A 17014-nucleotide genomic window follows, 5' to 3' on the forward strand; every position below is an offset into this window, starting at 1 on the left:
AACACACATATACCTGTATGTCATCAGTGTTGACTATGGCTCCTGTGATGTTTGAGAGCAGGTTTATAAACTCCTCGTGAAACAGCCGGACACGCTCCGGTATCTCATTAATGACGATTTTCACCCGCTGGTCATCTCTCAGAATGTAAATGCCCACCAGAGCCACGTCACTGTGTCCTGCCAGATCCCTCGCCAGCACCTCCACCACAAAATAACCCGGATTATATGCCATGAACAGGTCAAACGTACGGATGATTCCATCAGTCTCACCTGAAAAGAAAGAAAAGTCACTAAAAATAACACCAATAAATGGCATTCATTTCAACAGAAATGTGAAGAATGTGTAAGCACACCCACCGATGATGAAGACGTTGCCCATGTCTTCAGAGTCATTGGAATGCAGTTTGATGTAGCGGATGGACAGAATGTGGTAAAGAACAAGACTGTTGTTGCCGATGTCATTATCAATCGCTTCAACCCGGATCAGATCAGAGCCAACTTTAGCATCTGCAGCAACACCTGGTAGAGAGAGAGACAAATAAGCTTGCACATACACACGTTTACTATATATGTAAATTAGGACATACCATAGGGATTGTACCAGGGGTTGCTTTATATTAAAATATATATTTTTAAGTATATATTAAAATATAATTGATATAATAATAATATTAAATAAATGCAAATATTATTTAAATAATAAATAATATATATTTTTATTTTTGTTATATGAAGGTCTTGGTAACTTTTTTTGCTACTTTTTCATGAGATTTTAAGTTATTACAATAACTGGGTAATATGACTGTATATGGGGAACAGGACTGTAAAATAAAGTGCTACCATAATAATAATAATAATAAAAATACAATATTTAATGCAAAATAAATAAAAGCCCAAAATTAAGTCAACCTAAAAACAGTGCTCAGAATACTGAAATAAAATAATACATACAGATTAATTATTAACATCAAAATAATTAAATAAAGGGAAAAAAAACTTGAAAATATTATCAAAATAAAACAAATCTGTTACCTGCCGTGTACTCCAGCTTTGTGAATCTTGGAGACTGGTCGTTGATGTCCTCAAGGAAGATTCTTACTTCCTGTAATGTGGGATCACGGCTCGGGTCAAGTATTCGCTGTGACCTTTGACTTCTCAGAAGAGTCCAGCTTCGGTTACTGGAAGCTTTAACGATTAGGGAATACATTGGGATTTCTTCCCGATCCAGATCTTTCATGACACGTAAAACCCCAGCCACACTCATTACAAAGTTTCCTTCGGTATTGCCTCCTAGAGAAGAACATTAGTAATGCAGTTAATGGAACATTTACACTGGCTGTGTATGAAGTGAATATACCTTACTATTCACTGAATACTGTGCATTATACACTTCACATGGCCAACTATTCTTTTAAATAGTAAGAGGCTTTTGCTATAATACCAAATGTGCAAAAATATCTTAATGGGAGTTTGATCAAATAATGAATTAATAAAGATATTAAAAATCATTGCTATCATTTTGTCCAGTTCATTTATCATGCTTAAATGGAAGGTCATGTCAAGCACACTGGATTAAAGGATAGTATTCAGCACAGTAAGCTTTATTTTATTGCACATAGTTTAACAAATGTACTACAGTAGGTCATCTGAGTATCCAATACATACAGATCTTTTGCATACTGTACATGGCTTACATAATATATACTGCAGACATAGTAAGAATAGAGGGTTAGTGCTCTATTTTGAACAAAGTCATTGTTTTTCTAAGTTTACAAGTTAAGTTTCTCAGAAATCTGAATTTCAGCATCTTCTGCTGATGCAATGAAATTGCGCAAACTCAGGAATTAATTGGCAACTGCAGGCGGAAATGTTCTATGAAGAAAGTCTTTACCACCAGTAGTTCATTAAAAGAGCTCGTGAGACCTAGGTTCACTGACCTTCATGTATATTCTTTCATTAATATGTTTAATATATAATATGCAATATGTTTTAATATGTTTATGATACATGTTAATTCAGGCAGTGCAGATGATCCAAAATTCAAAGACATTAACTCTTTTCTACTGGCTGAATGGAGCCTAACATTGGATAAGCATAGTATAATGATGCAAGTGCATCTACAGGGGTTCATTTTTGTGCTTTAGCATTATGTTCGCACCTGCGATGAAATAGTAGATGATAGCATTAGAGCCCTCGTCTGCATCGACTGCACCCGTCACATTACCCACAATAGTCCCAGGAGGCGAGTGCTCCGGTACAGATAGAGACTGATACGGCAAACTTCCTCTCTGAAATACACGCAACACACAGAAGTCAAGACTTAAGCAATAAGTGGTGAAAACATTTCCAATCATCACATTTCATGATGTAAAATGTCTTAAAGTTGCAGTAAGCAATAACTAAGAAACTGTTGATATTTGAAACAAACACACCCCTCCGCCCCCAAAATGCACGAACATTAAATGCAAGAGTGGATGTGTCTTTATCATAGCTGAAGTGAAGCAAAATAATGCTACGTGAAAAATAAAGCAAAGATGATGAACAAACGACAAGGAAGAACAAAAAATGAACATACAGTACACAAGAGCAAGATTTGGTGGTTAGTCACCAGCAGCTCCAGACAGACAGTGACACTCAAAACTGTCCTGTTACTACAGCTAACATTACAACAACAGCATATCTTAGTTCTGTGAAACAACAAAACCAATGTTACTCAGTTTATGGAGTAGAAGCAACACAAACTCGGCATCTGTTTTCAGGTCTTCCCGCTTAGGTCTTTTCAGCGCTGGAAAGCTTTTCTAATATTAAAGATCTAAAGCCTAAAGCTCTTGCCTGATCATAACCCTTCTTTTTCCAGTGATATTCCTCTGACCTTTTCTCTTTTGTAATGTCTCTCAGCCATCTCTCTTTCTACAGTCTTTCCTCTTGCTCACCCTCTCTCCTCGCCCATCATGAGTGGGCACGCCCCTACAGCTGATTGGCTACAAGTGTGTTGTGGTGCTCGGTCCGATCTGCTTTCAACAGAATTTCTTATAAATCGCTTCCTGCACCTAAACTGGCCTACAGTCTATATTTAAAAAGTAGAGTAATAAATGTGATCTTTAGAAAAAGAAAAAAAAATAGTAATCAAAACATTACCGGAGGTTTAGGGAAGACAGGTTCATTGTCATCAATGTCAGACAGAGCCACCTGTAGCGGCTGGATGGTCTCATATGGGACGGGCTCTCCAAGGTCATACGCCACCACAAGCAGCTACACACAAATACAGAGATTTAAATAGTTATTCTACCATTTATGACCAGTTTTGATTTATCTTTTATTTTGAATTGTGTCCTGAATTTTGTCATTAAAGTGCATCTTTTTCAGTGGCCTTGTTTAAAGAGAAAGACTCACGCTGTACAGGGCTTGTTTCTCTCTGTCCAGTTTAACCGCAGTGGTGATCACTCCTGTCACTGCATCAATATGGAAGTTCTCCCAGTCTCTGTTTCCGGCTCCAGTCTGAAGGAAGCTGTAGCGGACCTCTCCATTCACCCCCTCATCCTCGTCTGTGGCGAACACTTCATACACCACCAGCCCAGGAGGCTGTTCCTGCATCCACACACACAAAACATGAGAGAATGCTCACTCATACATGATAATATAGGTCATCCAATCTCTCACAATCCAGATACGGGGCATCAAATACGGCAGACCTCCATGTGACAGATTTGGGTCAAAGTATTAAACAGTGAGAACTCATCCCTGTATAGATTTTAGTCAAATCACAAGCAGGGAATCTCTTAAATTATATTTTTTGTTTGATGCATAAAAAGGTCTGTTTAGTACTTTTCAGTCTAATCCAATGCTGCACCTGAAATTGAATACTTCCCTACTATGTAGTATGCGAAAAACAATGCACCAAAAGAGTAGCATGTCCAAATACATTGGACATGAGTTTCCGAGATTCTGGAGTGTGCATCTGATGGACACTTTAATATCCCATGAGGCCACGGGAGAGGATTTATGAATGATAGTGAAGAAATGCAGCTGACACTGGTAGGTCACGTGACAGTAACAACATGGAGGATGTAGTGCATCCGAATTTTATTCACAGTACCCACATTGATACAATATAGAACATACTTTTTAAACGGTTGCAAAGTAAGTTCAAATTCAAATGTAGTACCAACTTAGACAGTATGCTATTTCGGATGCACCACAGTCTGTAGGTTTGAAAGTTTTTCTTGAAGATTGCACTTACTTAAAAAGGAACTTACGAAGTATTCTTAAAGTACTCAAAATACTATCTGCTATGACACTATGGCTAACACCACTGAGACACTGGGGTTGTTTCCATCACTTGGGCTCAAAAAAAAGAAAGAAAAAAAAAGGGCTTCACTATTAAATTTGACACACTCTTTTTAGCAACATGACCTTTTCAGTCTAGCTGTCAGATGTAAAGTATATTCCTATGATGTACCCTGGGATGTGGGAAAGACAATGACGAAGACAAAAGAAGGAATAGCTGAGAACACATCAAAGTGGTTGAGTTGTACTTTGTAAGATAAGTGAGGAACCCTGCCTTGAGTTACAATACTGTTTCCATCTAAAGACGCAAATTTAACTTATGCGCAAAATTGGAATATCACATTAAACATTTGCGATTAAAGCAGCGTTTCCATCCCATGTTTTCAAGAGAACAAATCTGTCATTTCATGGGAAATTGCCGCAAAATATCTGTAATAATTGCTGCAATCGGTGGAAGCCACTGTTAATCTTTTTTCCTACAACTTTGCGTCTCAGAGCGCACAGGCGAAACACAATAAACGGCATCATTTTATCTTGCGTTCGGATGCCTGGTGTTTGGGAGCGCGATCGTGTGAGACTCTTCTCTTGGTCTTCTCTTAAGTCCTTTGAAGTAGATAAATCCATATTGATAATGTTTTATAGATCTTTCATTGAAAGTGTTTTAACCATTGCTATGATCTGTTGGTTTTATGGATTAAATGTTAAAAGTAGATCCCAGCTTCAGCACATTATTCATTTAGGGTCAAAGATTACAGGATCTGTTCAGTTGGGTTTGTCTGCTTTGTGTGAGAGAAATGTTCTTAGGAAGTCTTTCAACTATTCTAGAGGATACTTCCCACATTTTGTTTCTAGAATTTGAATTGCTTCCCTCAGGAAAGCGATATAGAGTGCCCAAGTGGAGGACCGCTAAAGCCTCTAGGTCTTTTGTTTCAAACGCAGTTATGAGTGTAAATACTTATTTGAAACAAAGAAAAGGTACCGTGAATTTTAAATAGTAGCTATATGAAGATTTATCATAAATGCCCGGGGGTTTTGTGATGTTTTAGTGATGTTATGCTGTCTTTTTTTCTTGTTTTTATTTTTTCTTGTTTTATAAAATTTGTATGTTTGTGAGGTTGAAGGTACTTAAATTGCCCTGTAAAGGGACAAATAAAGATTTTACTACTACTACATTATACCAAATCATTCTGATGAAAGACTTTGGCTCAGGCATTTCAGAATAATAAAACCAATATTTGAGATGCTGTGCAATTAAATTATCCATTTATCCAATTATCCAATCACATCCTCTGTTGAGGCAAAGCCATGTAAGCTTTTGGTTGCACATCAAGGGATTTATTCAGCAAATGTGTTTCCATTATAGTTTCTGTGCATGTCTTCTTATCAGATAAAGAATGTATCCGCCTCAATTGAGCGCATGTTTTTTTATGTACATTCTTTCTGAATTTTTCATCCAGCGGTTTTTTTATGCAATATCCCAAAATTTGAATAAAAATACGTGGATGGAAACATAATGAAATGACAATATGATTTAGTAGTAAAAATAATGAGTGATTGTTTTTTCACCGTTACACACCTCTAGTATATGCATGATAGTGCCATTGGCAGGCCGCACAAAGACAGGCCTGTTGTCATTGACATCTATGACGGTGATCTGAAGACTGGCGGTGCCCCAGAGCGGAGGTCTGCCATGATCGGTCGCCACCACAGTCAGATTAAACCTCTCAAAACTCTGCAGTAACCGCAGAGAGCGGATCAGCCCAGTGTCAGGATCCAGAGAGAACGCATCTGTAAAAGAGAGAGGAAGAGACATCACCAACAATATCAAACGCTGTAGTTGTACTGTACTGGCTTTCCTTTCCAATACATTTCCTGAATTTGAATCGCTTTGTTATCAAGGTAGAAAATCTGGCTCATTAATTAAAAGAGAGCCAATTGCGCAACCCAAGTGTGTATATTTCTGTATGCCAGCGTGTGTTATACCCGCTCCAGGGCCCTGTAGACTGTAGGTAAGTAATGCATTCTCGCCCTCATCGAGGTCAGTGGCCTGCAGTGTGATCACCGACGTCCCAACCGGCTTGTTCTCAAACACACTAGTGGTGAAGACTCTCTCTGAGAAACGTGGATGGCAGTCATTTACATCCATCACAGTCAGCTGCACCTGAGAGATGTAGAAACATAAGTTCAGAGATCTTAACAGAGGTGTTAAAGTGTAAAAAGTGTTTTTGTTAAGGTGCAAAACTGTTTTGGTTGTTTTCCCAAGTATCTTAGGTATGCTCATGCATAACTGCTCACATGAAACTGAAACTTTCTGTGCAAAAAAGCAAACATGTGCAAGAAAGTTTGATAACAGTGGTTGGGGATACAGCGAACCAACAATTTGATTTCAAACATATGTAATAAATAATGATGATGCAGTTCCCAAAAAGTTACTGGCCAACTGGACTGATCAAGGCCGATTTGGTGCATTATACTTGCATTTGGTGCTTTAAATAATTCCTAAGCAATATGCAATGTTTGTATTGTACTTTGCACAAGCGGATGGTATTTTAATGTTCTGCTTGTTTTGCTTTTATACTTCACACTTCCTTGTACCATCAGAGTGAATAGAGGAAGTTTGGGCTGAATGCTCGGCCAACCCACGACATTCATGTCTTGTGAAACTTCATTTTGCACAGCTGATGCTCTCTTCATATCCTTTTTAAACAGGAACTGGAAGTGAAGTGCACTCTGCCTTGTCTGCGTCACGGTCTCTCTTGCTCAAATCATTTTATCCATGTTTTGTTTATCTTTTATGTGCCTGTGGTCAACTGGTCTTGGCAGTTTGCAGAACAGGTTGTTTGAATGTTGATTCCATACTGAGAGCGGTGGCGGCGTTTCACGAAAAAAACCAAGAGTATGGCATTCCCCACAGGGCATGTAGAACAGCGACATTACCGAACGATATACCTCACATTATACCAAACAAAATGCACAATGCACTATAAACTCTATTAATTAAAACTCACAGTGAACAGCATTAAATATAAAAACACATGCCTTACCTTTTTGTTGCAGTGCAGTTTTTATATGTTTTGCTGACAGCACTACTGTCCTCATTTTTTTTATTGCTGCTTCCATTCTCCTGATTGCTATTATTTAATTTCTTTGTTAAAAAAACATCCAGGGAAGATTGAATAGGCCCTTGTTCTTTTCATTTTTACTAGACATTTTTATAGCAAGGCTAATCAAAAAGATGCGCGATTAAGTGCAATAAACTGTGGCTGCGCACACTCACTCCACACAATTTTTTAAGAATAATACTTTTGCAATAATGTATAAATTTATGTGTTCATTTAAAATCTGCCATTTTGTTTTAGACATTGTTAAAATAATAATAAAAACACATTGTTTTTTTCTGAAGTGAGATCCAATCAGAGAAGTCATTAGTGCAGCGCTCATCGTGAATGGTCACTTATCGCGTGTTTTGACTTTGGATTTATTATCAAATTAATATTATAGCAATTTGTACTAATTTTATTGCACTGTAGTATGAAGTATAGCAAGAGTAGGAAAAGTCACAAAGTATCAGGCTATTTGGATGAAAGGGATTTCATAAATAAATAAATAAGCCCAGATTTTACAGTGGGAAACCGTGTTGAATTGTTCCAACATATTATGTAAACTGCATTTATGACAAACAAAGAACTACACATATGCATATATATCATAAATATCTATCAATAAAAGCACACAAGTTTTCCTCTGCTTTTGTTCAGATGCTGCTGAGATAATACTGGGAGGAGCCGGTTTCATATGACTTTTAAAGGTGACTGAGGCGATCACGAATTAGTGTACAGTTAACAGAACATTTTTAGGGGCGCTGGGTGGAAATTTAGGGGGGTTAAAGTCCTCCTAAAATCTTTAACGAGCATCATCATTAGCTGATGTTTTATCTGAACTCTGACTGCTAGGGAATGGCAACTGCCATACGCAAACGCCGCCCCTGACTGAGAGGATGACACAGGTTCATCTGGTTGTGTCTGAATGAGCCAGATCTAGATCCAAGTTTCTATTTTCGTGTTTGGAAGTCATAACTGTGATGTGAAGTGCATTCAAATGATTTTAGTATCCAATCAAATGGGCATGATTTCATATTTTTTGGAGCTCATCCACACCTGGACAGAGTTTTCTCTGCGGTTGTTGGGGCTGCCGCCAGGGTTGTCTCTGGCAAAGGCTGTGAGAGTGTAGCGGTCTTTGGTCTCTCTGTCCAGGGGAGACAGGACGTAGATGTCACCCTGATAACAAAGGACATTAATATTGAATATAAAACATTATACATGTCATTCCTTTTTGTCTTTGCTTTGTTTTCATACCAACACACTTACCATAGTGGGCGTGATGCCAAACTTGCCCTCTCCATCCACTAGCCCGTATTCAATGACAGAAAACATGCCGGAGTCTGCATCTGTCGCACTCACGCTCACAATAATGGTGCCGAGTGCAACATCCTCAAAAATTGACTTCTGTACACACATACACAAACACTTTGGTTTAAAAGTGTCTTATTGTATGCTCAACCAAGGTTGCATTTATTTGATCAAAAATGTGAAACATTACTACTATTAAAAATAACTGTTTTCTATTGTAATATATTTTATTTTATACGCTGGATTTTAAAACAGCATTGATACATGATCAGAAATCATTTGGATTACTGATTTGCTGCTCAAGAAACATTTCTTATTATTATCAATATTGAAAACAGTTGTGCTGTTAATATTTTTGTGGAAACCATACCTTTTTTTTTAAAACAAATATTTTTTAACATAGTTTTCAAATACAGTGGGGTCCTAAAGTCTACAACAATATTGAAAAGATTCAAAAAAACATTTTTCAAAATTATGAAGAACGACATAAAATGCAGAATAAGCATTTTCTGCACTATTTCTATTTCTAGCAAATCAGTGACATTGGTCATACTTAATACTAACAATTCATAATATAATTAATAATTAAAAAGTTATCAAAAGGCAACACAAAAGCATTTTCACTTAAGTCTCGGACTGTTTGACCCCACTGTAGGAGTTATTATAATGCCATTTGAATGCAACTGGGAAGTAGTACCCTGATTATCTGGTCTGTGTTGATGTACCTGATATATAGGTTGTTTAAAGACTGGGTTGTTGTCGTTGATATCAACGATGCGCAGATAGACAGGAAGTTCAGAATAGCGAGGAGGTGTGCCATGGTCCTGAGCACGCACCGTGAAGTTCAACCACTGCACTTCTTCATAATCTACCGTCCGATTGGCCACAATTTTACCTGTGGATGGTGAGATCGAAAGACATCCGTAATATAGTTTAGAGGTGGAATTAAATCAGCAAGGTGTTTCATAAATTTTAAAATTTCAATCTTTGAGTGGAGTTAGAAAACTGATTTGTCAATAGAAATGTCACAGCAATACAAATGTGCAACCTGTAGATGGGTCTTCAAGTCTTATGTAGTTTCCACGGGGCAGGTGCAGGAGCTGGTAGATGATCTGTCCATTGGGTCCTTTATCAGGATCAACAGCCGTCACCGACAGCAGTGTGGTACCAGCCACCGCACCCTCCAGAATGCTCTCGGAGAAGTTCGCCACCCCGAAAGGGCGAAAACGAGGAGAGTTGTCATTCACATCCAGCACATTGATGTTCAATTTGGCTGTGGAGCGAAATAAAATTGAAATGAGTTTGAGAAACAGCAAATAATTATCCGCAGGTTGGTTTAGTGCTGGTCTAGATAATGGAAACCATTTGGAGGAAAACCTGACAAACTGGCGCAGTTACCAATATGGATTTTCAGGCAAAACTGGTTAACTTTGCTGGTCAAGCTAGTTAATAAGACTGGTGGGGACACGTCGTCCCGATTGAACACATGCTGGTTCTTTCAATAGAAGCAAGAAAAGAAAAAAAGTTTGCAAAATAACTATTCTTAAATGGAGGAAAGGTTTCAATAGATGAACAACAGTAGAAAACAGGAAAGAGAGAAAGACAGAAAGAATAAAGTAGACAGAATGATCTTTCTTACCGTTAGGTACACTGACTGACATGTCGATTATATCACTGGCGTTGTCATGCACTGAAACGATGATCTCAAAAGTGGCAACTAGCTCTCGGTTCAAGCGGTTTCGTACAAACACATCCCCTGTGAAGATGGAAACAAATATAAAAAAACCCCAGCACAACAGAGTTCATTTTATCCACAGAAAATAGATTATTAATAAAAATGTAGAGTGTTTAGTGGCTGAATTCCAGAAGAAGAGTTATATGTGACATCTTAGAGGGCTGAGAGTGCAAATATGCAACAAAGATGTTTTATAATGTGGTTCACCTGTGTGAAAGTCAATCCCAAACGACTGCTGCAGCCCATCCACTGGATTATTCCCATCATCCTTTGCTTCCACAGAGATGATGTAATACTCCAGGCGGGGTTCTAGATCAGGGTCCTCTGCGGTGAGTGTAGCTACGACCACTCCGGGTGGAGTTGACTCGTTGACGCTGATCGTCTGCACAGGGCGTATGAAACGAGGACGTGAGTCGTTGATGTCATCTAGAACAACAGACAATGTTGCCGTCCCGGAGAGAGAGGGCGAGCCTCGGTCAGTTGCTATGACAATCAGCTTGTACGAGCTACGTTCCTCTCGGTCGAGTGTAGCATTGCCGACCAGAACCGCACCAGAGAGAGCGTCAACGATGAAACGGTCTTGAGCGCCGGTGTCTAACCGATACTGCAACCAACTGTTAGAGCCGGCGTCAGCGTCAGTCGCCGAGAGCTGCGTTACTACCACACCTGAAAATACACACAACGCCACATAACACACCTTTAACACAATAGTATGTATGTGTGTATGCATATATATAGAGTAGTCAACATTTGAAGTGGATCACAAAAGTTAATCAAAGTTGTCCTTAGACAAGAACGGGTATTGTTCAAAATGTATGTATAACTTTGAAGAAAGGTTTTGATTCACTTCAAATATTGACCACTGAATGTATATATATATTTATATTTAAATATACTATATATATATATTGTATATAAAATAAATAGGACACTGATATTTATTTATTGTTACTTTTGTATTATTTATTTACAATTATACTATTTATTAATATTTTGAACTAGTTTTTATATTGTCAGAGGCTCTTTAATTTTATTAAAATTTTTAGTGCTGTCAATCTATTAAAACAAATTAACTAATTAATCAAACATTATTTTGTAATTAATCACGATTAATCACAACTAACAATATTTGTTTAATAGCATGTTTTTCATTTTATTTAAGTTTTCGTATTTTTAGTACTTCAAATTAAACTTATTTGTTCCAGTTAGTAACCAAATAATTGTTTCATTTTTTATCTAATATTTATATTTATAAAACATATACAAATAATTAAATTGTATACATTAAAAACATTCATAAATAATAAATGAATTAATACATTACTTATAATCTTTTTAATAATAATTTATTTTCATATTCATATGTATTACCGTTATTAATACTATAAACAAATATGAATTAATTTATTATTATAATAACAATCACACACACTCCCACTCCTATTATACTGCAAATGGGACCAAGAAACCAGATTAAACTATTTCCTCCACCAGTTAATCCAGCTCCATGAGTTTATACTGTTTCTCTCACCTGTGGGGCTGTTCTCTGGCAGGTGTACAGTGAAACTGGATGGATTGAAGACAGGTGGGTTGTCGTTTATGTCGAGGATAGTGATTGTGAGTGGAACGCTGCTGTTTAAACCTCCCACATCCTCCCCGAGCAGAAACAGCTCCACCCGTGGCACAGAGAAAGCCTCCCGGTCCAGAACAGCACCCCTACGCACTGATACCACCCCTAGAGACAGAAAGAGAGAGAGAGAGATAGAGAGAGAGAGGGGGTGGGGGTGTATGGGAAAGACAATGTGTCACGAATGGGAGGGGTGCTTGATTACGAGAAACCCACTGTGGGTGGGAGGACTGTTATTATGTATATCTGACACCACAGAAATAAAAGTATCTGCATGTTAAAGGGAAGTAAATGTAAGACCATTGAATAATTGTTAGAAAAATAAATATTAAATAAAAACCCACCTTATTTTAAGATCAACTTTGCAAAAAATATCATATTATAGGTGAAACCAATGAACTATATTAACAACAACAAAAAACAATGGACACCCTCAAGGAAAAATGAACATAACCCATGACATCTGTGCTGAACTTCTGACCTGTGAGGGAGTCTATCGAGAAGAGGTCCACTCTGGCTCCCAGGAGACGATAGCTCACCACTGCATTCACTCCAATGTCTCTGTCCTCTGCTAGAACAGGGCCGTTCAGAATCAACACTGTGGTGCCTGATGGACATACACATAGAGAGAGGGAGGTGATGATGTTTCATAAGCCATGACCATGATCCCTGTTCATCTTGTATTTACTTCCCCTCAGTGTATTATATTAGTCAAATATTATTGATGTGACTGCACTGACATAATCTGATGAGAACTAAACTTGAACTGAATTGAGCTGGATGATGACTCTATTATCTTCTGTAGAGCTGCTTTTGAAGCCAATTTATCATTAATGAAAAAAAAAACCTTCTTCCCTTTCTTTGAAGGGACAATTTCACACTTGGCATTAAAACGAACGCTGGTGCGATTGCCCTGTAAGTGCGGTTCATTTGAATAAGTGTAAACGCTGCAATCTGAACCCTGGTGCAACCAAACAAGCGGACAGAGACCACTGAAAACATGAGTCTCGGTCCACTTCCAAACCAACTCTGGTGTGGTTCGAATAAAATATGAACGCAACACGTAAACGAACCAAAAATGGGAAAAGATGTCACTAGATGAGACTCTAAAAAGGACAGAAAGCATACCTATTTTTTCTTGTCATAGTCACGATGTTGCCCATTACAGTTCGGTACAGGCGTCAGAACCACATCTCCTTCCGCTGTTTTTGACATTTTATAATCTCTTCACGAGTTCTCAGCTAGTCAGAATACCACCAAATGTAGTTGTGCACACACAACGAGCGCATTTATTCCAGCACACAGCATTGTTTTGGATGTTTGGTAAGTTCCGTCGAGAAATATACATAATAAAAGCTGACCAATCAGGTTGCGAACATATTAACCATAACTTTTAGTTTCGGTATCTTTAGGTTTGATGTTAAAATGCCAATGTGAACACACCCTAATAATGGTATTTGGCGAGAACATTTGGTACCTGTGAGTGAGTTTTCACTGATTTCGCCCCTGTAGCTGGTCTGGGTGAAGATGGGCCTGTTGTCATTCACATCCAGCAAGGTAACTACCAACAGATCTGAGTCCTGAGCAGAGTGAAAAATCTCATTGCAGTGTTCACCTGATCGTGATATTCACCCAGATATTCATATGTGTTGTGTCATGTTATTTACCCTGCGTGCGATGCGAGGGTTGTCTGGGTTGTCTTTGACAGTGATGGTGAGTCTGTATTCAGCAACTGTCTCTCTATCCAGTGGCCTGTTCACCTGAACCACACCTGACTGCAGGAGAGAACACATCAGTCTTTTCAGTGTTCATTATTACATTACTATTTCCTTGTCTTAATCTTTCCCTAGGCTATTTTTGTCCCGTATCCCTCTGTCTCTCTTACCGTCTCATTAATGTAGAACGCTCCATCAGTGTTGCCGGCAGTGATGCTGTATGTGAGGAGAGCGTTGCGGCCTTCGTCAGAGTCTTGCGCATGCACTTGAGTGATGGAGGTGTAAATCGCGGCCCCTTCGCTCACGCTGGTGTTACACGGTAAGTTGAGCAGGACTGGGTCGTTATCATTAATGTCCAACACCTTAATGCCCACTACCACCTGATGCAGAAAAACAAAACCACCACATGAATTATGGGAAATATGTAAGTGATTAACTGCTTACTAATTCAAATATAAACCATGCTAAATATTATGCAAAATTAAATTTTTCCTGTTGATTTTGTATATCTGTGCATGCGTTATGTAATATGTAATATCATGTAATACTGCCTACTTTGGACTAATATTGCCTACAGAAGAGGATTTTCTTTCAATGTTTTTAACTGCGGTAAAGAGTGGAAAAGAAAATATCAGCACAATTTCAGGGAAAAAAGTCACATTTTTCTGATAAAAACTGTGATAGTGATTAAAAAAAGCTCCAGGTTGGCTGTGCTCGTTTGTAGGGATGCACAATTTGGCCAAGAAGTTTGTGATTTATATCACTATGACTATAAAATAATAAAAATAATAATTATTAAAAATATAAAAACAGAAATATAATTATTATTATTAATATTACTATTGCTATAAAAAGTATTTAAAAAATAATATAATCAATTATTTTATTTTACAGCACAATCGTTTTAATTTCTTCATTTTTTAAACATTAAACAATCTAACTTCAGAGCTGTGTGTGTGTTCACTCTAAAACATGCATCACAGCTTTTGAGGTTTGATTATTGCACTAAGCCATATCGCCATTTTAGTTTTATTTAGATCAATCATTCAGGCTTAATGGCGTCAAAACGATTTATTGTGTCCCAGTAGGCAAATTGTCTTTCCACATAATCAAAAGTATGTCCTTTACCATAAGTTCATATTTTTGTGTGTTGTAGAGTGTGTGTGGGTGCATACCGTAGTGCTGAGCACTGGCGTTCCCAGATCTTTGGCAGTAATGGTGATGTTGTAATAGGCGATAGTTTCCCTGTCCAGCTCTACATCTCTCCTCACTCTCAACTCTCCCTCAACTGAGGAAATTAAAAACTCATCTAGGATAAAGAGAGACAGAAAGAAAGGAATAAAAACTTTTTTACTGCAGACAAAAAACACAAGAAATATCAACACTAATACTTTTTCTGATTGGATCTGAATCAGCTGTACATCACACACACTTTTCAGGTCCCCTGCGGTGATGCTGTACTCCACTTTTCCATTTGATCCAGAGTCGGCATCCGTGGCTTTAACGGTCAAGACACGTGGGCCCGGCTGACCCTCTGGGATATCAAACGGACCTTCGAATGACCTCGGGAAGATGGGTGCGTTATCGTTCACGTCTATCACATTCACCAGGACCTGCGGTACAGGACAGTGTGTGAGTGTGATATAAAGGAATCGTGAGGATTATATATGTAGCAGATGTGAACTCACTGTGGTGCTAGAGGTCAGTCTAAACCGAGGTATAGGACACTGATCTGTGGCTGTGACCGTCAGCACATAGCGACCATTACTGATCTCATAATCCAGTTCCTTAAAGACAACTATCTGACCCTGTGAACACACACAAACACACAATTAACAGAGCAGCAGTGGAGGATCATTCTCAGAAAACAAAGATATTTTTATTTAGCAAGGATGCATTAAATTGATCAAAAATGACAGTTAAGACATTTATAATGTTCTATATAATGTTTCTATTCAGACCATTCAGACTGGGTTACGTGGACCTGAGTGGAACTGTTTTTTTAAATAAAGTTGTAAAAATTCCCTGACATTTTCAAGGTTTTCTAAGAATTTCCAAGAATGAAAAAAATACAAACAACGCAAAAAAAAATCCAATAACACCAAGCACATCAGAGTATCTAAACCAGTCCTTGTTTCCTGTCTGTCACTCTCCAAGCGCCTCACCGTTATGCTATTGATCTGGAACGTCTGGGCCAGGTTGCCCCTGGAGATGGCATAACGGATGGTTCCGTTGAGACCTTCGTCAGGGTCGATGGCAGTAACTGTGGCGATGATGGCTCCTACAGTGTTTGGCCCCTCTATGAGCTCCGTCACATACTCTTCCTCTGGAAACTCAGGTGCGTTGTCATTTTCATCAATTATACGCACCCACACCGTGGTGGACGCCTGTGGAGACGGATGACATGTGAATTAGACACTTATAACATTTTACAGTAATAAAAAAAAGTTATCAAACCGGACAAATGTAGCATATGTATATATGCAGTGCCCTTGTTACATATGTTACATGTACTTTACTCTAAGGATATAACAGAGAATTATGCATAATTACACGCAACTAACTCTAAACCAAACCCCAACCATAATTATACAGTAAGTGCATGTTTGTGGAGCCCATTAAAAAAACAACACAAGTTGACCAAAGTGCTTTTCATGTCTAAAAATTAATCAATAAACACACAACAACTCAGTATACAATATTGACCAGTGTCTCAACAATTCAGAATCTATGTCTAGATAGCAGGGCAATTTTTATGCTCTTTGATAAAAGTATTTGCATGTTTTCTTCTGAACAGGCTATGCACCAGGTTGGAGTAACCTTTATCTTGTGGTATCATAGTGAACTGGTGTAGCAAGTATGCATTTCATTTGCATAACCTGATGGTGTGTGCAGGAGGTTACTGATGTGTGCATGTATGCCATCAATAGGCATCAAAACTGATACCATGTCTCCCCACAAATTTCACTCAAGTAGTTCTCTCAAGTGGGGAAGCCAAAATCCGGTCAGCTATGACATAGATTCTGAATATGATCTCAAAATCCAGAGTAATTCAAAATCTGTATAAAACCAATTTAGTATCATTGACATTATTGTTTTAATAGGCTTAAAAATGACTTGGCTATTGATACTAGTACTGCAGAATAAACTTCCAGAAAAAAAGTAATATAATATTTCAATTAAATTACAATTATATTTAAATTAATAATGAATGATATTGCTACATAATACCAAAAATAAA

At 38.0% G+C, this 17014-nt stretch overlaps 1 protein-coding gene across 1 annotated transcript in view; it reads right to left on the minus strand.

Moving 5' to 3' along the window:
• The window catches only part of cdh23 (cadherin-related 23), a 294684-nt gene that overhangs the window by 6775 nt on the left and 270895 nt on the right, over positions 1-17014 (minus strand). Inside the window, exons 37-59 of the mRNA XM_077196907.1 lie at positions 15939-16160; positions 15462-15581; positions 15206-15386; positions 14949-15082; positions 13944-14153; positions 13726-13833; positions 13536-13638; positions 12540-12665; positions 11963-12166; positions 10639-11097; positions 10336-10452; positions 9745-9969; positions 9422-9591; positions 8655-8792; positions 8445-8564; positions 6271-6448; positions 5864-6075; positions 3394-3588; positions 3139-3252; positions 2159-2288; positions 1033-1290; positions 358-519; positions 14-270 (exon numbers count right to left, since the gene is read on the minus strand). Coding sequence (XP_077053022.1) covers positions 14-270; positions 358-519; positions 1033-1290; positions 2159-2288; positions 3139-3252; positions 3394-3588; positions 5864-6075; positions 6271-6448; positions 8445-8564; positions 8655-8792; positions 9422-9591; positions 9745-9969; positions 10336-10452; positions 10639-11097; positions 11963-12166; positions 12540-12665; positions 13536-13638; positions 13726-13833; positions 13944-14153; positions 14949-15082; positions 15206-15386; positions 15462-15581; positions 15939-16160 — 4143 coding nt within the window. The remainder of the gene's footprint in view (positions 1-13; positions 271-357; positions 520-1032; positions 1291-2158; positions 2289-3138; positions 3253-3393; positions 3589-5863; positions 6076-6270; positions 6449-8444; positions 8565-8654; positions 8793-9421; positions 9592-9744; positions 9970-10335; positions 10453-10638; positions 11098-11962; positions 12167-12539; positions 12666-13535; positions 13639-13725; positions 13834-13943; positions 14154-14948; positions 15083-15205; positions 15387-15461; positions 15582-15938; positions 16161-17014) is intronic.

This window comes from Siphateles boraxobius, unplaced genomic scaffold (assembly GCF_051911475.1).
Source record: "Siphateles boraxobius isolate OS27281-9 unplaced genomic scaffold, OSU_SipBor_1 37, whole genome shotgun sequence".
Classification (NCBI taxonomy): domain Eukaryota; kingdom Metazoa; phylum Chordata; class Actinopteri; order Cypriniformes; family Leuciscidae; genus Siphateles; species Siphateles boraxobius.